This window comes from Cyprinus carpio, chromosome B3, assembly GCF_018340385.1.
Source record: "Cyprinus carpio isolate SPL01 chromosome B3, ASM1834038v1, whole genome shotgun sequence".
NCBI classification, from domain to species: domain Eukaryota; kingdom Metazoa; phylum Chordata; class Actinopteri; order Cypriniformes; family Cyprinidae; genus Cyprinus; species Cyprinus carpio.
Window position 1 is genome coordinate 15,522,985 of NC_056599.1, and position 20,731 is coordinate 15,543,715.

A 20,731-nucleotide genomic window follows, 5' to 3' on the forward strand; every position below is an offset into this window, starting at 1 on the left:
GCTCTGAGTCTGAACATCAGCAGAGCCAGAGCAACTGAGTCGCTCCTCGCAAGCACCAGAGCCGCAAGCTTCTCTGGCCACCTGCCCTCCAGATTGCGAAAGTACCCCCAGGAGGGGGCACTGTCCTCCTTGATGGCCTCCTCCAACCAGGCCAAAGCGCTCCTGGCTAGCCTTTCCACATCCAGCCTCTCGACTGAGGCACTCCTCCTGTCATCCACCTTACGACACCACCGGTTTCACAGAGAGCAGACCTTCAACTCCTCAAGCCTTCCTCTTCCCATCTCCAACGGCCGCTCCCTTCCCTCTCCGACTTCACCTACTTCCTCTTCCTCGCCCTCATCTCCCTCCGCTCTCACCTCACTGAGTCTGTCCTCGCTGGCCCTGAAACCCTCCGCCACCAGCAGCTTGGAGCGGAACAAGACTGAACCCAAGACAACTCCAGGCGATAGTGATTAAGGAGGATGTGGCTGGAAATGATCCATATATAGGATGTGGACAGCGCAAGTAGATGAATTGAAATGTGACTGACCTAAAAGAAAGGATTTTTTGGAGGCCTGGTTTCTAAAGTGTTTTGTTTCCCTTACTATCCCTACCAAGACGCCTTGCGGAGAACAGTGACATAGGGCATGGAGGCGGATGACTTACCGCTTTGCATCCTAGGTTCACTTTTCTTCAGTTTGTGAACAGATCCAAACTGTTAACCCTACCTACTCTGTGTTTCTGCCAGTTCCCCAAACTAGAGAACCAACAGATGGGCTTGGACACTCACCACCAGCCTGTTTCCAGCTCCACTGCAGAGCCAGCATCACACCACCCACGGGAGGCCTGGGGAAGGACTCTTTACCCAAACCCTCATTCATTTGCCAAATCTCACATGTTGGAGGTCTAGCTGAGTTCGGTAGATGTCCATCAAGTGTAAAATCAAGACTGTAAGACTATGTAAAACCAAGTAGAGTTGCAATAATCGAAAGTGAGTACTGTAGTAGTCGGTGTTTGTTGAGATGTTTTATTGCTCACATCTATATCAGTGAAAGGAATGTAAAAAAATAACAGCAAAACCTTAATGTTAAGGCAGCATCGCTCCTTCTAATGTAGATTTTGGCTATCAGTCGTACTACTAAAGGAAAATAACTGAAATTGGTGCTATGATTAACATTTTAATGATTATACACTCCCTTAAAGGGATAGTTCATCTAAAAATGAATGTTCTGTCATGATCAACTCATTCTTGTATTGTTGCAAATGTCTTGGTTTATTGTCTATACAATGGAAGTCACTGGGTTCTTACATTGCTTCGGACTCCACTGACTTTAATTGTGTGGACAAAAACATTCTTCCAAGTGTCTTCTTTTGTGTTCTACAGAAGAAAGCAATTCATGCAGAATTTTAATTTTCAGAAGAACTTTCCCTTTGATACACATACACTACCTAAGAGTCTATTTTTGTTCTCATTTGCTCTCAAATAGGTCTTCATACAGCCATTTTACATGTTTGCTGTAACTTAGCACAAGTTGTCATGGCAACAGGGGAACTGTGGGAAAGTGGAGGGCTGCCTGCTTTTTGAATCACTTATTATGGGATGGTGTTGTTAGGCTATTGTTTTCTCAAGTTCTTAAGAGTCACAGTTTTCATACATAAGGATATAGGATACTCCCCTGTTCTTGTCATTAAAGAAGCACAAGAAGCTAGAGAAAGTACAGTGATCTGACAATCATCAAACATTCGGCACAAGCTGTCTTAACCTTTGGGCCTCCCAGATTGTGAAACCAAATTCCAATTTAAAATGAACAAACAGATGGTTAGGTTCACCATGTAGGGGTTGCACAAGCAAGAAGACTCAGCGTAATTCCACAGCACGTATGCCGGTGGACGTGATCCATCGAGTAGAAGACATCTGTGCGGCTGAGCATTCCAACTCATCCTTTTTCCTAACGAGCCAGTCAAACCCTCTGCTTACTTTTCTATCAAACCACAGACACTTAGATTCACTATCATTTTTAGAAGGTAATGTAATGTATGCCAGTTTATGATTACCTAGAATGGTGATACAAATATGAATATCACATCCATTCTTTGGTTTCATTGCTCTCCACAGTCATAATACTAAAACGCAAGAGCATGCTTTTTTTGGTTATTGAGGCTCTGGTTCTGCCCACCCATCTTCTTTTCTCATTCCAGTCCTCATGACATTCTCACACACACTTACAGATAAAGATTTATTTTTTCTTCTCAGAGTATTCATATGTTGTGAATTTGTCAATGCCAAAACCTACAGGTTTCCTCGTGAGCCCAGAGAATTTAAATGTGTAAAGGTGAGTGAGAGTGGAACAGAATGAAATGAATAGAGCAAGAGGGGAGATTTTTCCAGCTTTCTGATGAAACGAATGTGTGAAATTGATTGCTTGTGGTGCGGGGTTTAAAATAATGGCTTAAGCACTAGGTCGACGTCGAGAGTAAATGGCCAGAGGAGAGATTAGTGGTGTTACTCCGTGTCTCGCAGCCAAATCGGCCTGTAATTCATGTCCGAAATGTATAATAATTCATGTGGGAGGTGCTGCAAGAGGCAAAAAGGTCAAGCTTAGGCTGTTACATGCATGGAAATGCCTTAATTTAAAGTCATGTTGTTTGAATTTAACATCTGTGAATAAAAGAAAGAACAAAGCTTTATTCGTAATTCATGCCTGGATCAGCTAGTTACACAAAAAGTTGAGCAGTGGCTTGCAAATTCCTTAATATTACTTTTGTTAAAATAATTAAAACTTGATTCATACTCCAGATTCTTTACACTCTAGATTTGTCTGGAAAGTTCACAGCAAGCGTCAAATTCACAGCTCGGTCTATTTTAGGACCCAGACCGAACTATTATTACAAACTAGCAAATGAGACAAATTTAGCAATTGGTGCTGCAGGGGCACACTCAAACATTCAAAACGTTACCCTTGCAGCTACAGTTTCACAGAAACGAGAAGCGGGTTTCGTGCTTGAATGGAGATGGTAAGAATCTACAGCACTTCCTGTCAGGAAGTACACTTCATCCTCTTAGCTAAGCCATGGGTAGAAATTTGTGAGCTAAGAAAAGACTTTCTTGACCCCAACAGAGACCGCGATGGATAAATGTAGGAAGGTGGTGAAATCTCCCTTTTTGAAGTAGAATCTTTCTCTCTCAAAACATGGCAAGATAACAGCTCAGACATGATATTTAAATACATCTTTAAAGTTAGTCATTTATTTTTCTCTCAACATGGTTGGTAAAAAAAAAAAGAAAAAAAAAGTATGATGCGAGATTTGCGTTTGTATATTTTTTCTTTGTTGATTTTATATTAACTGAGATTTATTTGTACATATTTTTGTTTTTGTAATCCTGAGGAAATATATAGCACACTGGAAAATGATCTATTCATAAGAGAAGTGTTTTGTATATTGAGTTGAAAATATTACTCTGTACAGCCCAGTTCATGTATAAAGTATAGCTGCATCTAACCACAGGTTGATATTTTGTTAATTTTCTGAGTTGTTTTAAGTGTTGGGTGAATCTGAAAAAGCCTTTATCCAGCCAGCCAGCCATTCAAAAGAATTTAATTAATGTGATACGAGTGAAATCGGGTTCATTGCTGATACTTATGAAGCTCTAATCTGTATTGTGACCTGAGAATGTCATTTGCTAACTCTTAATTTGTTTGCTTTGAGTGAAATTAACAATGTGGATCTAATGGAAAATGTAAATGAACTATTGCAGCCCTCTTCTGCCCTCTAGCAGTAGGGAGTAAGCACTTTTATTGAATAACAGCTGTTTAAACTGTCAATGTACAAATGCCTTGGTCAAGGAAACAGTTGCACAAGTGTTTCTGCCACATTATGCTACTTTTGAGTTGCAGGTTAGAATTTCCCCCGGAAAGACTGCAGGAAATAGGAGGAGCTGGATGCTTCTGCTAGTTATGTCTGGTTTACCAGGCCAAAAATAACACAGATTAATTTAGAGAAAGCACATTCTATGATGGAACGTCTTGATGTAGAATATTTTACCAGAGCTCTTTAGTCCCTTAAGTGAGATTTTTTTCTACATGGTTGTGTGGATGTTACAAAATTCTGACATTAAACTGATAATAATAAACTACTAGAAAAGAGTAAAAGGAAAAAAGTATGAAAAGACTATAGCGTGTAAATAAAACCGTAATCATTAGAGTCCTACAAAATTATGTCCAGAAAAAAAAAAGTTTTATTTAAAAGATGGAGTTATAAGGTATATAATAAAAGTTAAAAAAAAAATATTAAAAACAATAATTACAGCAATGCATGTACATTCTAAAAGCAATCGCACGGTGCCGATGATTTAAAAAAACAAAACAAAGTTATCTACATGTTTTTCTAAAAAAAAATCAAGGGAGAGAATAGTGAGGTCAAGTGCACTGATTTGAGGTTCACAGCTGTAGAGTCGAAGTAGGAAAAAATGACTTTTTCTATGTCTGATTTCTTTGTGGCTCAGGCATATCCAGTCTTACTGTAACCTGTGGTGATGTGGAAACCAGACTTGAGTGGCAAGCTCTGAGTGTGTTTTACTGAGCAGATTAAACTCCGCTCTAGTAATGGTGCGAGCCCTTAGCCCACGCTGTGACCCTCCTATCTCTAGAGTAGACAGAGAATCACTCTATATACAAATAAGATATATAAACACCTATAGATACAGAAGAAAAAGAAATTAATTTGTCAGTGTGGATGCCATGATAACTTTGTGAGAAATGTGACTTTATTTATTTATTTTTTCCTGTGAGAAATGAGAGCTGAGACCTTTTGTACATACTTGCTGTGGTTGTGTGTCTAATAAAGTACAGCTCTCTTCTATGACAATATTTCTACCGAGTCTTTTTTTGGTTTCTCATAATAAATGAAATGTGTCTTACTGTACAATGTTTTCACTGTTTTATTCAAATATCTAAGAATTCTTATCATCAGGCTGTATAAAAAGTGCCTTCATCTATGAGCACTTTTTACAATTTCTTTAGCAATATAAACACAGCAAATCATGAAAATTGAAGCTCAAGGAATCCTTTTTGTGCCTTATGTACAATTATTTTAAACATTCTCAGAAGGTTATGTGTATCTGAGCATATATGCAAGCGTGTGTGATGATGGGTGTCTGTTAGTGTGACTCTTTGTTTGTGTGCAGTATCTGTTGTTGTGTATGGTTGGCAGTCATTTTCTGTATCGCTGTACAGATTGAAAATGTTTTATTATATAAAGAACAAGACCAGGTGTTAAGTGTCCGGTGGGAAGGAGAGAAGGCTCTGTAGGTAACCCTCAGTTGTCTTGTCGTGGATTTGCTCTCCGACCATCACCTCTTCTGTAGGGTGAATTTCTCAAATCTGACGCAGACAAATGAAAAATAAAATTCAAATTCTTAAAAAAATATATAGATTATAGAATAGTAGTAGGCAAATTGCTCTTGCCAGTTTACACCAGTTTAAGTATATTTTGACATTATGACTACTTTGGCACGTTTTTACCTGTTATAATCCCCTCGATGGCCCCGTCTGTGACTTGTGGCTTCACCTGTCTTTTCTTCAGCTCTGCAATCAGGTCCATCTGAGGCATTTTGGGCATCATGGGACCCTGATCATAGTAGGAAAAAGTTTTCAGGGGAATAACTTCAGGTGTGCAGTTCCAGTCAATGCTTTATTTAAATAAAATAACAAGAAAGTTGATATATTAATATAAAACAAACACTTTTTAGAATTACACTTTTCTAACCTTTTGAGGAGTGCTCTCTTTCTTCTTTGGGGAAGGGGTTGCCTGTTCTTCCGCTGCAATCTGTTGTTTCTTCTTCTGTTCATTGTCTTGTTCAGCTTGCTGTTGTGTGACACAATAATACACCACAGTAATTAATAATCAGTTGGTGAAACGCTTGCGGTATCTTTGCTCATTGTAGAGAGCACAGCTCTGTTATTAAGTGTGTGTGGTAAATGTTGTTGTATCTCTCACCTTATAAGCTTTGATAAACCTGACGAAGAGTGGGAAGAACATGGAAGGCTGTGTCGTCTTCGGATTCTCTCCGTAGTACTCCACTACAGACGTGTATGCCTCTGATGGCAAAAGAGAAAAAGTCAGCAAGACTAATTAAGCATTGTCTAATAGTTTGTGTGCATTGAGCATACACCGTGCTCTCACCTGTGCTGTCTTGCCATCTTTAACAAGCGAGTCTAATGCATCACTGTTGGCCTTAACAAACTCTTTCAGTGCCGGGATGTCGTCCTGCACCAGGAACTCCTTCTTGGTCCCTTCCATCCCTCTCTCCAGAGATCTCACATCCTGGAGCACACTGTCCAGAGACACTGAGAGAGCAAAGGCGTGAGAAAGAGAAAAGACTATGTATCCCCATGTTTGTTGTATGCACAGTAACTATGGTATGTCTTACCCAGAGCAGCCTTGTCTACAAAGCGGAGTTCAGTGTGGAATGAGGCAAGCTCAGGGTATTTCTCCTGCACCATATTCGCAATGAAGTGCATCAAAGTCTGTGTGCGGTCTGTGGACTTAGTGTCCAACAGCTGAAAGACACAAGAGAGAGAGACTGAGTGAGGACACTGGGAGATTTTACTGAGGCCACCAAGGACAGATGCAGAGAGGAGATGAAGTTATTGCAAAGGTAGAGGTAAGGTAGATGCAGAAGTTGTTTTTATTTTGGGTAAATATCCTCATGAAGAAATGAATCAGATCAATATATTTATACAGCAATTATAATGTGAATGTATTCATCTATGGGAACTGCATAAAAATGTATAATATAACATTTAAGAGATGACTAGTTTCTTATCAGTCTTTGTAATTAATAAACAAAAATATGAGACAATTTTTTTTTTCAAGATTTGAGACCTATTTCATTTTAAAATTACAAATAACCTGCAAATTGTCATTGTTGATAAATATTTTAATGAATTTTAATGAGGATTATAGTTTAAACCTTTCATTTCTTGAAATAAAATAAATGTAAACTAAAATAAAATATAATAATATACGAACACTTTATAACAGCAATTTTTTTACATTTTAAATTTTGCATTTTCATTTAGTTTAGCTTGATGTACTAACATAAGTAAAGCAAAAAACTGAAATAAAAATTAATTTTTTTTTTACAGACAATATAAATAAAAATCATAATAGTATACTTCATTAACACCATATATATATATATATATATATATATATATATATATATATATATATATGATATATATATATATATGATAAAAAATATGAGTGTATTTATAGCTTTTTTTTCATGTTAATCATGTTTTTGAGTTTGTCAAAAAACACATGAATTAAAAATGGAGTGGGGTAATCTGAAACCTTTGAAAAACCTGGAAAACAAAGGTAAAGGTAAAAAAATATATATATATATAGGAAATTTCAGCAGAAAATTTATAGGAAAGTTTTCATTCACATGCAAAGTTTCAATCCCTATTTTCTTCAGACTCCATTATCCTCTTTGTTTCTGCATCAAAGGCCTCTACATCAGAGGTCTCTCATAAATGATACAAACAGAGCTTTCCAAAACACACCTGGGTCTGTAACTTCCTGCTGTTATTTACAATCCATACATAACAAAAACATGAGTCTTAAAGTTACAATGTACAAACTCACTCACCAGGTCAAGGCTCTGCAGACGGAACCCATACGCTGCTCCTCTTTTACAGCTGTTCATGTAGTTCCCAAAAGCCAAGATGATCTGAAGCAGGAGACTGATAAGTGAGCTGCACTGAAGGAGCACACCATTCATACCTCTAAGCACAAATGAGGTCTACTCACCTCTAACATCTTCTTCAGCTTTGATGAAGACTTGAGGGACACGGAAGCTGCAATGATCGCATCTATTTGCTAAAGAAAGAGATTGGGGGGGGTGATGACTTTTGAATCAAACATATGAATTATACCAGGTACAACAGCCAAAGAGTGATGTGAACTGACCGGCTGCAGACGTTTCATGCTCTCTGGGAAGTTGCCCATGAAAGTGAGGGTGTTGATCCGCTGAGCAAGGCGTGGGATTTTACCAAAGCGGCTTATGAATCGGTCCTCCTCACTCAGGTCCTCTAGTGGCCGCCCTTCCTTCTCGTAGTTCTGCAGTAGCTTCATCTCATACTCCGATGGGATAAAACGTTCCAGAAGCTCCAGAAAGTCCAGACTCAGAGACTGCTGATCATATCTGAGAGAAGAGAGTTCCCATGCTGGTTCAATTTGGTTTAAAGCTTTTTTATTTTTTGGTGCAGTTTGCTGTTGTTGAAACATACCTCTCAATGGCTGTGCAGATGTCGTTGGGGCTCATGCCTCCCTTGCGGAGGGTGATAGCAAGGTTTTTGGCTTTGTTTGCCTCCAGCAGGGACACCTTACTAGGTGCCTTCTCAGCCACCTTAACCTTGAGCTTAGACAGATCTGCTGGAGGACCTTGAGCCTTGGTTCTAAACACCTCTGCAAATCCATCCATATTCAGCTCCTGAGACAGAGAGAGTGTAATAGATGAACTGACTGATTAACTGACCAATTAATCAAGTATTTAAAGGGATAGTTCACCCAAAAATGTAAATTCATTTACTCATCCTCTTTATACCAAACCTGTATGACATTCTTTCTTCTGTGAAACACAAATTAAAATATTTTTGAAAAAATGTTTAAGTAATTTTGTACCTCACTGGCTTTCATTATATACATTCTTCGAAATATTTTATTTTGTGTCCTCCAGAAGTCATACAGGTTCATTTTGGGTGCATTTTAAGGATTTTTTTTGCTGTTACCCCTAACAGTTGCTCATCATTCAGCTCGCTAAACACCGTTCCCGTCACTTGATTGGGCTTCAAGGCCTGCCAGTTCAACAGAGGCATCCTAAACTTTGGTTGAACTGGTTTACGTTCCTTTGGTCCTGTGTGAAACGATGGAAGATACAGTCACTCTGCTTAGGTTGCATGTCTGTATAAGTATTTCTTTAATTTATTTAGTTGTCCTTTCACCTGTTTCAGCCCCAGGGGCAGGAGGAGCTCCTGGAGGGGGTGGTGGTCCACAGCCAGGTGGGGGCGGGGGTGGTGGAGGACCTCCACCAGGAGGAGGAGGAGGAGGAGGGGGAGGTGGAATACCTGCACTTCCAGGAGGAGGAGGTGGTGGAGGAGGTGGAGGGGGCGCTGCAGCTCCAGGAGGAGGAGGAGGAGGTGGAGGTGGAGGCGGTGCTGCGGCTGGAGGGGACGGCGCTTGAGAAGCTGGATCTGACACAGTCACTGTGAACATTAAACAGACATTATCATAATATCAGTGTAGCCAGCTAAAGGTAATCATTTTGAATTCACTAGAAGCATTAAAGGGGTCATGAACTGAGAAATAAAAATTCCCTTGATCTTTTGATAAAGGTCAATGTATTATAAAAACATCCTGTGCGTTTCAAAACTTTCTTGTTAGTCTAACAACAGCTTTAATTGAAGCCAGTTTGCCAAAATGACAGCTTGTGGAATGTGCCACTTTATGACGTAATAGTGTGGCTAAACAAGGCCTCCGCAGAAGTTGATCAACACCTGCTTCTACATCGCTGCCTAAATAACGAAAGAGGCAGACACAGGTATACACAGAAACCAAACGCTAAACTTTATTTGATGAAATTTTTTTTATTGAAGTGCTAGACCAGAACTTGGTCCTTTGTTTGCTTCATTTGACTATGGATTCTTTTACAAACAAGGCACAATTCGACTCAGGATTTTCAGAAAGATTGAAACTAAAAGTGGATGCTACTCTGAATATATTGAATCTGATGTCGCAGCACACAAGTGTGAGTAATTTTTATTAGTTGTCACTTCTGCTTTATCTGTTATTACAGATCATTTGATATTTGATATTTATGCATTTTTAACCTAAATCACTGCAGTGTCCCTCTGTGAAGGATGTAGGCTGTCAAACATACACAACTGTTAGCCAATCACAGCAGTGATTTACTTCTGAGTCTACAATCTGCCACGTCTACTCAAGAGTGTTCTAATGAAGGGGGGGGGGGGGGGTTAAAAACGTGACAGAAAATAGCTTATTACTTCTAAATTATGATGCTTTCTTGATGCAAAAATCTTGAAAACATTATAAGTGGACCTCAGAGAACAGTAAAAAAATAATAATTAAAAAAATGCAGGTCATGACCGCTTTAATTTTAGATGCTAATCAGAAGAAGAATGTTTGCAGAAGTGCTCCTACCTGTTTGTGTGACAATTTTCTCTATGGTGACTGGAATCACTTCGATGTCCAAGCTTCCAGAGGCTGTGCGCTCCAGTCGGACTAAGCCTTTCTCCTCAAGTTCCTTTAGCTTCTCCTCCAGAATGGACTCCTTTTCACTCGCTTTTCTGTTTCTTTCTCTATCTACCTGTGAGGGCTGTGACAGACGCTCCTGCTCTCGTTCTCTCTCTCTCTGAATCTCTCGTTCTCGTTCTCGCTGCTGCAAAGTGCTTACTTGGGTACAGGACTCTCGCAGACTCTCCTGTTACACACACATGCAAAGGTTTGAGACAATGACTTATTCCCAATTTTCATATTCTTGTTATTATTCTAAGAATGTATGTACTGCATTTGGCATAATATATAAGCGAGAAAAAAAAAACTACTATGATACATGTGCTCATTTTCTTATTATTTATAAAAAAAAAAAAAAAACTTGACCCTATAACATTTGCACTCTCTATTCTGTTTCTATTCTAACTTGTTTTCTTTTAATTAAAAAAATTACCCTCTAACACTAGCGTTCTCTATTCTTTTTCTGTTGTTTTGTCTGTGCTACATGTACTGCATTAGACTAACTGAGACTTGTCACAGCACTTACATATCATTGCTCTTTTGTAAGTTTAGATTGCTTCTATTGTCCATATTTGCAAGTCACTTTGGATAAAAATGTCTGCTAAATGACTAAATGTAAATGTAATTTTAACAACTACTAGTATATAGTATAGATAGTATGCAAAGAAAGGAAAATGCAGTGTGGTACCTTAAGCAGTGCTGACTCTTTAGTGGCCTGCATTAGTTGTTGCTCTAGTTCTGCCATTTTTTCCAGTGCTCCATTCTCATATTCCTGCAATCTGGCATTCAGCTACAACACAAGAATAGACACACACCTATGAGGAACAGAACAGTCCACCTGCAACATGAGGCATGTGCACTATGCAGTAGATGATTATGTGCAAATTGTATTGTGTCCATAGAGTATAGTTAACCTGTGCATTGGTCTCCTGCAATTCTGTTAAATGCTCCATTATTTCCCCTTTATTTTCTGCATCCTCCAACAGAGCTCCAACATCAAACACATTATCCAAGTACGCCTGGATCTGTACTTGCAACTTCTCACTTTCCATCTCCTTTAAGGACTGTGGACACAAACAGTTGTGTGTTACATTACAAGGATAATGCACAACTTGATGAATACACACTGCATATAAAGCATCTCAAATCTAGGATCCAGTCCTGTGTTAATTATGTGTAAGATGCACGTTATGCTTTTATAAAGTATTTATCTGTTCTGTACATTAGTCTTACCTCTAAGTACTGGTCGAGACCCAGCTGGGTGAACTCATACTGAAGGTGCACACGGAAGTTCATGTTCTCCACTGAGTGGACCACAATGTTTATGAACTGCATGCAAGCCACCTGTGAAGAAGAAGATTTAAAAGCATTCATAAAACAAAAAAAGAAAAAAGCAAGAGACAGTCATGTTACTTATAACTGACAATAGATGTGATTCACATCAAAGCTCACCATGAAGTCTATATTGCTGTCGTCATACATGAAGTACTCCATTAGCTTCTCAAAGCGGTTCTTCTCTCCACTCGCCTGTGAATAGATGGGCCAAATTTAGAAGTAAGTGCTGAGCTATTCTATGCTATAAAATGTCTAGACTTTTACTATGTCTGAAAGGTATTTGTATAGTATTGCTGGCGTAATTTGAGATATTTATATCACATTAACTACCATTCTTTTTTTTTCTTTCGGGAAGGATGCTTTAAATTGATTAAATGTCTCAGTAAATACGTTTTATAATATTACAAAAGATTCATATTTTTTCAAACAAAATGCTGTCTTTTTGAAAGTTTTTAGAGAATACATTTGGGCAGAAGAAAATGGATCTTGACCATCTGCAAAACCTGAATAAACCATTTTATGAGGACATCCCATTTGATTAAAAAATGTGTATCTATATGTGTAGAAGGACGGTCATCTTACTTCTTTAAAGTTGTCAAAGGCCGAGATGATGATGTCATGTCCTCCTCTAACCAGACACACTGCAGCCAACAGCTCCAGCACAAGAGCCTTAGTCCTGTGGACGGTGTATTTAAATGTATTACAAACTCACACAACAAACACACAACCCCTACACCCCACAAAAAAACACTCACCTGGGGTTTTTGTTGTTGAGGCTGAGTGTAATTTCATTGACACATCTGGGGTGAGTCATGACTAAATTGAACCCAGACTGTTAAAAATAAAACAAAAAAATGGTGAGTCACAAAGTTCTCCTAAAATGACATTTGGGTAGTGTTTGTATGTGTTCCTCATGCCAACATACCTGATAATTCATGATAGCACGCAGACACATAATGCAGAGGTGAACGTCATCTCTTTGGGTGGCCAATCGGGCGTTTCGCATAGTTTTTCTGCTATGGGTCAAGTTACTTATTCTAATGTGAAAAGGCAGGGAATAAACAAAAGATGAGCACTGAATATGAAGTATCTGAGTACACTTATCTTAAAGAGAATAAGTGCACTATCTTCATTCTAGTCCTGAGCAGCGATCCCTGTATTTTGGGGTGTGCTGTAGTGATGACTCACCGGACAGTTAATGCACGTGCCGCTCTGCCCACGCCGTGTGTGGAAGAATGGTTAACATTTTTGGCTAGATCCTCCACCGATCTCTCTGACAACCTCCTGTTGTCTGATACAGATCCGCCGTTTTCCACAGATTCCACTTCAAACCTGAGAAACGTGTCAGCACAGAATCTGAGTTCATTTTTAGCCACGCTTAAAAATAAACTTTCTTTCCAAGCAGCTATAGTTCCATGAAGAACCTTTAAAATCAGTGGGACCTTTCCATTCTACAAAGGGTTCTTTGGATTTTTTTAAATCTCCTTCACATTACATTCTTACAAAAATGCTGCAAAAGGGGCTTTTCAATGCAATGGCACAGAAGCAGCATTTTGGGTTCCCCTAAAAACCCTTCAGTCAGCAGTTCTTAAAAGAACCATTTTTTCCTTAGAATAAAGAACACTGTGATAATCTAAAGAACCTTTATACACTATAAAAAACCTTTTGTGTAATGGAAAGGTTCTATAAATGTTAAAGAATCTTAATGGAACCATTAATTTTAAGAGTGCAATGGTTCTTTTAAGAGCTGTTCACTGAAAGGTTCTTTAGGGAACCAAAAACTGCCCTTCTATGGCATTACTGCAAAAAAAAAAAAAAAAAAAAAAAACTCTTTTTGAACCTTTATTTTTAATATGGCTAGTGAATTGTAGTTACTTCTTGTCCAAATCTACTGTAGGATTTACTTTAAATGGGAAATCTTAGACAGAAATGACAGAATAAACATACGGCGCATCACTTTGAGCATATGACAAGTAGTCCACCAGGACATCCAAGCCTTGGTTTTCCTCGTTCAGAAACTCCTGAGCCCACCTATAGAGTACAAAAGGAATATGCATCTACGAAGGTTTTCCATTATTCAGGTGCAAAATAAATTTCCAGGTTTATTCAGGAGCAGCAGTGTAGTCTATCTTTGCACGGCACAAGAAAATAAAGCTGCCGCTAACCCAATGTGATTGGTTCTCAGCGAGATCTCCAGCTCTCTCAGGACTTGAGTTGACTCCTGCACACGTTTCTTGAACTGTGGAGAAGGAATCATAGAGACAATCATTCACTTCTCATCGAAACTCTAAACTGAGTTTTCATTTGGGCTTTTTGGGCAGGTGGGTATCACCACTGATAGGGGTAAAAGAGAAATGAGAGTGTGGGAAAGAAAGAACAGAAAGAGAGTGATGGTACTGACCCTGCGTGCCACTCCACCCTGGTCCTGGTAGAAGCTCCTAATTTTAGTCAGGTAAGCCGAGGGAGGGTTTTTCACCTGAAATCGCTCCTAACAGACATCAAGAGAAAGAGAAACAATAAATGGACTGCTTTCCAGCTGTGATATTTAAGATATTTAAATGCTTTTTGATGGAATAGAATAAAATAAAGTTTGAATAATACCATAATACCAATGTTTGGGGTTGGTAAGACTTTTTAATGTTTTTAAAAGAAGTCTCTTATGCCCATAATTGCTTTGATTAAAATACAGTAAAAACAGTTATATTGTGAAATATGATTACAATTTAACATAAAAGTTCAATTTTATTTGAACGCATTTTAGAATGGAATTTATTTCTGTGAATTTTTCAGCATCATTACTCCAAGCTTCAATGTGTCACATTGTTCCTTAAGAATTAATTTTATTTTTGTTGTTTTTTTGTTCTTGAAAAATTTTTTTTTTATTAATTGTTTGACATTTTATTTTTTTGATGAAACCAATATATATATATATATCTATATACGTACTGATTTGATGCTCAAGAAACATTTTTTTTATTAGCAATTGTGAAACAGTTAATATTTTTGCGGAAACCAATATATATATATATATCTATATCATTTGTTTGTATGTGTGTTTTTTTTTTTTTTTGTATATTTTTTTATGGTACTGCCACTTTTAAACAATTTAATGCATCTTTGTCACATAAAAGCATTAATTTCTTACTAAATAAATAAAACATCTTACTGACCCTAAACTTTTAAATTGTACTGTACATCCATCTCATATACTTAATGATTTTACTTCGGTCATATTAATAGATATTTCCCCTGAAGGTGGTATATAGCCTACATGATGCCCATAAGAAATACATTTTAGTTGTGTGCATTCGTTGCTATAACAACCTGTGCTTTCTGCATGCATTGCTACGAAACTTGCATCCCACAGTTGTCATGGAGACACAAATATTACCACAGGAAGTGCGTAGACAGTTTCACCACCTTAAGAGTCTGACCTCATACCGCTGCTCTTATTTTCCTCTCCTGTTGTGATGTCTGATCGCTATCAGCCTTTACATCATCTCTTTTAACCACACACTTGCATCATTATTTTTTACGGTTATTAAACGGTCCAACAAAAATATATCTGAACTTAAGAATACACCTCCTTGGCAAAACTTTGTAAGCCTACTTAAAATTAACACCATTTACATAAAGAGTCTACCACTGTTGTTTTTTTCCTGATCACAACAAATGCCCCAACCTGTATTTTAATTATATTGTCACAACATAGCACACGAAAAACAGGTCAGATCATTCAATTTGAAGCATTTTTTAATCAACACCTATAGACATTTGTAAAACTTTAACATTTCCTCCTGATATATGTATGAATGGAGTGTTGAATTAAATGCTGTTTTTACTTTTAATCTATCAGGCTCTTATATAAATTGGTTACAGTTGCTTGAGCCCTGGTTACAGTCCTCATAGAACTTGTATAAGTTTGGTTTTTGTATTTGTGTCACAGTGTAAAGATCTCTTTTATGCTTCTGGTGTGTCTAAATGTAGTCTATAGTCTACCAGATAACTTCCTCTCAAAGGTCACACCTACACTGCAGACATGAAGTATTATGGAAATACATAGAGAAAACTGCTCAAAAATGCAATGCCTTATGCATTTCAATATGACTAATTCATGACGTATTTCAATATGAGTAATGTCTCACTCTCTAAATGAGAAGTAAGCGGGAGAAGCGATCAAGATGCTCTCAGTTCTACTTCGCTGCCATTATTTAAAACACATAATGTTGAAGATGATCGACTCACCTGATCGCAGACCAGCTCCCATTTCTTCTCATTGTCATACTGACTCAGAAGCTTCATCTTGTCGGGAGGCAGATTCATGGAGCTCTGAGAAGAGAAATTAGAGGTTCATCACAGTAACCTGGAGATCAGAACTATACAAACATGCTAGCAGACTCATGGATTCAAATTACTGCAAGTATCAATGTTAATAAACACATTGCTATTCTTATTGGTTGATGTGCACAATGCATATCCATCACAAAGTGCTGGGTTTCAATAGAAGGATTACATCTGTAATACTGGATATCAAAAATGTAACTCAGAACCAGGCTTAAACTGTTTAAGAAAAAGAAGAGAAGTTTGTCAGTGTTGGTTTGTGATGTTGATGTCATGGGAAAGTCTGAGTACGGTTTATGAAAGAGATGGGCATTAACGTGTGTATACTGCAGTCTCTCCTCAGTTTCAAATAACATCAGATTTGCCATTCACATAATGAATTTGTAATATTGATAATCACCATTTATATCTGATGAAAGACGCTGGTGGAACAGACATAGAGAAGGAAATGTCTGCATTACAAAATGTGTTATGATGCAATTATTGTTCCTTCTTTAGCTTACTTCAGATTGTTAACCTCTTAACTGTCACCCGTCCCCTTCAGTTTACTTCACTATATTACAATTATATCCTAATCTAATCATGACAAACTGTATATCGTTGGAAAACTCTAATACTTCTAAATAGACATTTTATCATATGTTCAAATATGAGGGTGACAGTTAAAGGGTTAATGGCATAGTTCTGGCAAAAATTAAAATCCTGTCACTATTTAGGTGACTATTTCGCTTCATTTCATTTTAAACCTGCATGACTTTTGTGGACATTTGATTAATAAAAGTCTATGGGGTCCACTGTTGTTTCACAGAAGTCATACAGGTTTGGTATGAAATGAGGGTGAGTAAATGATGGTACAATTATCATTTTTGAGTAAATTATTATATTATGTACATATTATTTTTCCCTTAAGTTTATCTTCTTAAGATCATATGCTGTGTCAGTCATCAGTCTGACACAATTTGACTTCCTGAAAACAGGGCAAAGTTGCTACATGTCGTGCACTTAAACACATAACAATTCATCATTATAAGCTTTATGTTTTGTACTTTCACACTAGATCTGGAATTGCACCTTTCAATAAAATTAAGAGGGTGTGGTGTGTAAAAAAACGGTGTAAAGTTTAGTGTAGAAACGCTGTGATCTTGGGTGTTTCCTCTTAAAGCACTAAGACGTTTCCGCTCTGAGCATGGTTATTTTTTTAAGGTTGTGTGCATAAAGAGCGAAAGCACGTTTAGAAACACATTGAGTGGTTACTGGAGGAACAGAGAGAGCGGGGTGGGTGGGGAGGGGTGGGGGACTAACTGTGGTCTACTGGTGCAAGAGAGTGAATAAAGTTAAGACTAGATTAAGTTCATATAATATATAAAGCACAGTTCAGGGCTTATGGCAGTAGCCTGTAATGGGGACATCACTCTGAAGTGTGACTATGTAATGCATATATATCCATTAGAACACAATAGTGATCTAATCAGGGTAGTAGTTACTTGAATTTATGGGGTGAAGGACAAAATTGTAGGAATTGTCCCAAACTTCTTCATACAGTACTTTACGGCATTGTAAAGATGAGTTTAGTGGGTCCAATTCATCACAGGGCCTGGGACATTCTGGTTGTGCCCCCCTGTGCATAGACCAATAAAAGTACGCTCAGAAACTTCAAACGGCCATTTGTTATATGGAAGTGCTTTGGTAAAATTATAATGTTATTTTGAGAAGTTAAAAACAAGAAACAAAATCATACTGTGAGATCTAAGTCACAATATTTATTCTGAGATGGATACAGACTTATAATGTGTTGCTGAAGTGGAACCAAATGGAGGATAACTGAGCTTCCTTTAGGATGATTCAACACATTGCTTAACAAAAGGGATTGCATATAACCAACTGAAAGTGTTGTCTTGCAGTGAAACGAAAGACGGAACAAAGGTCAGTCGTCATCGAGAATACAGGACCTCTTTTTATCTTATGACTTCTCTTAAGAAGTCTCTTAAGTTGCCTAATTTGTCATCCTGCCATTTCCTACCTACCAAAAAGCCCATGTGGAACTAAAGTGACATTAATCAGATTGCATTATGTCAGACGTGTTTTTCCAAATGTTACTTCATTTTGCATTTCAGGTGGAAGACTGCATTTGCTTTGAAATGTTCATATTGTATTTGATTTTCTTTTTAGATGATCACTGTCTATGTGTCAAAAATACAAGAAGTTCATGTGGGTTTTTTTTTTTTCTTCTTTTCTACAGCTAGTATTTATGCTTCCAAAATGCAAAGACAGAGAATCTAATACTGTTGTAGTTCCTAACACGGCTGCTGTTTTTATCAGAACAGGAAGTATCAAGATTTAGCCGCTTTTGCTGTGTTGATATATAATGTTTATAAAGAACTCACCAAAACCACACTGAAGCGTTCTTCGAGCTCTTCCTCGGGAGGCATGGGTAGTTTAGCAGGGGCACATTTCTTTTTGGTTGTGGAGGGAGCAGCGTTTGACCCTCCTGTTGAACCTCTGGTCTCCTGCCCCTCCACCTGCTCCAACCCGCCGACTGCGTTACCCATCACAACTTTCCTTAGGAATTCCAGGATACTGAACTCTTTCTGGATCAACAACTGGCAATTCCAAAAGGCCAAACTCTGGAGAAACCCAGACAAACCTCTCTGCAATCCACAGGTAAAAATCCACCTTTTGAAGTTTTGTAGTCACTCAGATCCAGTGTAGGTGGAAGCACATGGAGTCTTTTAGGACATGCTGTCAGAAAAATACCTTTCAAACCGAAAACGGTGTGCAGGACGGTGCAAGTGATTGTGAAGAAGCTCTCAAGGAGGATGAGTACTTAAAATCAAATTCACAATCGGAAAACTCCTCCGATTTCAAAATGGAGGGTAAAAAGAACTTTCACCTTTGCTTAGTCAAAAAAAGGAAGAAGAAAAGCCTCTGTTAATACTTTCACAATAAAGACAATAGAGGTCCTTTAAAAAAGTTCAGCTCTTCAGCCTCTCAGTGCGGCTGAGTGTGTTGATCACCAGCGTAACAGGCCTTTTCTCCAGTTGTCTGCCTCACATGTGAGTGCTTCAGATGTTGGAGCATCTTCCTTTATGTCCACCCCCTCTGATCAAGCCTATAAAGTTTCTTCCAGAAGATTATACAGATGTTGGCAAATTTACATGAAGGCACCTGTCCGAGCACACTGGGGTGTGTTACAGAAATGAGAGAGAAGCAGTTGTGACAGCAGAAGGAAACCACAGAAAAAGCAGAAGCATCCACACTTCCTGTATACCTCGCACTAGAGAGAGAGAGCACGCTGGGTGTGTCAGTTTAAGTTCTGTTTGTATTTAAAAAATATGATGATCTAAAACACACCACTCATGTGCATATTATGTACTGTATGTATGTTACGACACTGATGCTGTTGATCAGGGCTTGTGGTCACAAGGCCACTTGTTTTCTCATTCTGTCCTAATATCATCATTTTTTTGTTGGCCTAAAGTATTTATAAGTCTCAGTTAATTTTAACATTTATGAATACATAAATAAAATCAAAAAGTGACTCTCTTCATATTATTTAATGGACCTGAGCTAACAAAAACAGTTGTGTTTTCATTAACCAATAGATTTATTGATAAATACTGTAACAAACACATTGCAGATTGATAGTTAATGTCAGTTAATGCATTAACTACCGTTATGGGACATTACTGTAAAGTGTTATCTTTGTAATAGCTGTTGGGTAAACAACTGAACACAATAAAACCACACTGGCATTTTTATTTGACTTTGTTTTTTTTTTTTTGTTTTTTTTTACAGACTATCACATTTGTTTAATATTGTATATTAATATTGATTTTTTTATTTGTTGTATTTTAATGTATTAAAAATGTATCATTGGTTTAATTTATTATTTATTGTTGTGTTCTGCTGGTCATAAATATATTACTGTTTAAATTTTACTAAACAAATCCGAAAATACACTATTTAATTAACATAATTATTTTTTTTCTCCTCCGGCAATAACAGCATAAATGTTCTATAGCTTTTTCAAATCCAAGACTTAAGTTTTATACAGAAATTACATGCAAAAACAGACAGACAGAGACACAGACAGACAGACAGACAGACAGACAGACATACATACAGATAGATAGATAGATAGATAGATAGATAGATAGATAGATAGATAGATAGATAGATAGATAGATAGATAGATAGATAGATAGATAGATAGATAGATAGATACTCCCATTACTATGTGATATGAGCTTTAACGCTCAGTTTGATGTAAAATAAACTCTTAGAGCACCACCATGTGGAATAAATGACCACACACTGACGTTTATATTTGATCAATGTAAGCAGGGGCGTAGATTATGCGAGGGACATTAAACATACGATTGCGACAATATATGGTTTCTTTGTGTTTTTCAAGTCATCTCCAGCAGGTGATAAATAAAGTATATGAGCAATGGAGTGCTAACTGACATAGCATTTATTACAGTATAGAAGCCTTATTATGTGATAAAAAAGGGTTTGTAGTATATAAACAAATCATTATTATTGGTTATTGTCCAGCAGTTATAGATTTCTAAGCCAATTAAAAGCTAGAAATTAGAGAAAATTAAAAGTTGCCTGTAGTATCCACTACCAGTCAAAAGTTTTTGAACAGTAAGCTTGTTAATGTTTTTTAAAGAAGTCTCTTCTGTTCTCCAAGCCTGCATTTATTTGATCCAAACTACAGCAAAACAGTAACATTTTCAAATATTTTTACTAA

The 20,731-nt window shown here is 37.5% G+C and overlaps 2 protein-coding genes across 2 annotated transcripts in view; one reads left to right on the forward strand and one right to left on the reverse strand.

Moving 5' to 3' along the window:
* Window positions 1-4,845, forward strand: part of LOC109098710 (SRC kinase signaling inhibitor 1-like) — a 113,029-nt gene extending 108,184 nt beyond the window's left edge. Inside the window, exon 23 of the mRNA XM_042719860.1 lies at window positions 1-4,845. Within this exon, the coding sequence (XP_042575794.1) occupies window positions 1-456 (456 nt within the window). The 3' untranslated portion in view covers window positions 457-4,845.
* LOC109098711 (formin-like protein 1) lies at window positions 4,723-19,221 on the reverse strand. Its single transcript, XM_042719861.1, has 26 exons — window positions 18,360-19,221; window positions 15,880-15,963; window positions 14,036-14,122; window positions 13,800-13,873; window positions 13,582-13,665; window positions 12,823-12,966; window positions 12,560-12,671; window positions 12,390-12,466; window positions 12,217-12,310; window positions 11,752-11,826; window positions 11,533-11,643; window positions 11,214-11,363; window positions 10,988-11,089; window positions 10,207-10,486; window positions 8,991-9,251; window positions 8,778-8,902; window positions 8,277-8,479; window positions 7,957-8,191; window positions 7,798-7,866; window positions 7,637-7,717; window positions 6,410-6,539; window positions 6,162-6,326; window positions 5,977-6,077; window positions 5,746-5,844; window positions 5,502-5,607; window positions 4,723-5,360 (listed from the first exon to the last, which is right to left on the reverse strand). Exons 1-26 carry the CDS (start codon window positions 18,522-18,524, stop codon window positions 5,296-5,298), a joined length of 3,279 nt encoding a protein of 1,092 aa, XP_042575795.1. The 5' UTR covers window positions 18,525-19,221; the 3' UTR covers window positions 4,723-5,295.
* Between the last annotated feature and the right edge of the window lie 1,510 nt (window positions 19,222-20,731).

Bases quoted from the DNA above. Each gene is read 5' to 3' on its own strand.
- LOC109098711 (XM_042719861.1), bottom strand. From the start codon at position 18,524: ATGGGTAACGCAGTCGGCGGGTTGGAGCAGGTGGAGGGGCAGGAGACC. The intron at 12,672-12,822 runs GTGAGTCATCAC...TTTTCACATTAG, and splicing joins GCACGTGCATTAACTGTCCG to AATAAGTAACTTGACCCATA. The intron at 12,311-12,389 runs GTGAGTGTTTTT...CACCGTCCACAG, and splicing joins CTCAACAACAAAAACCCCAG to GACTAAGGCTCTTGTGCTGG.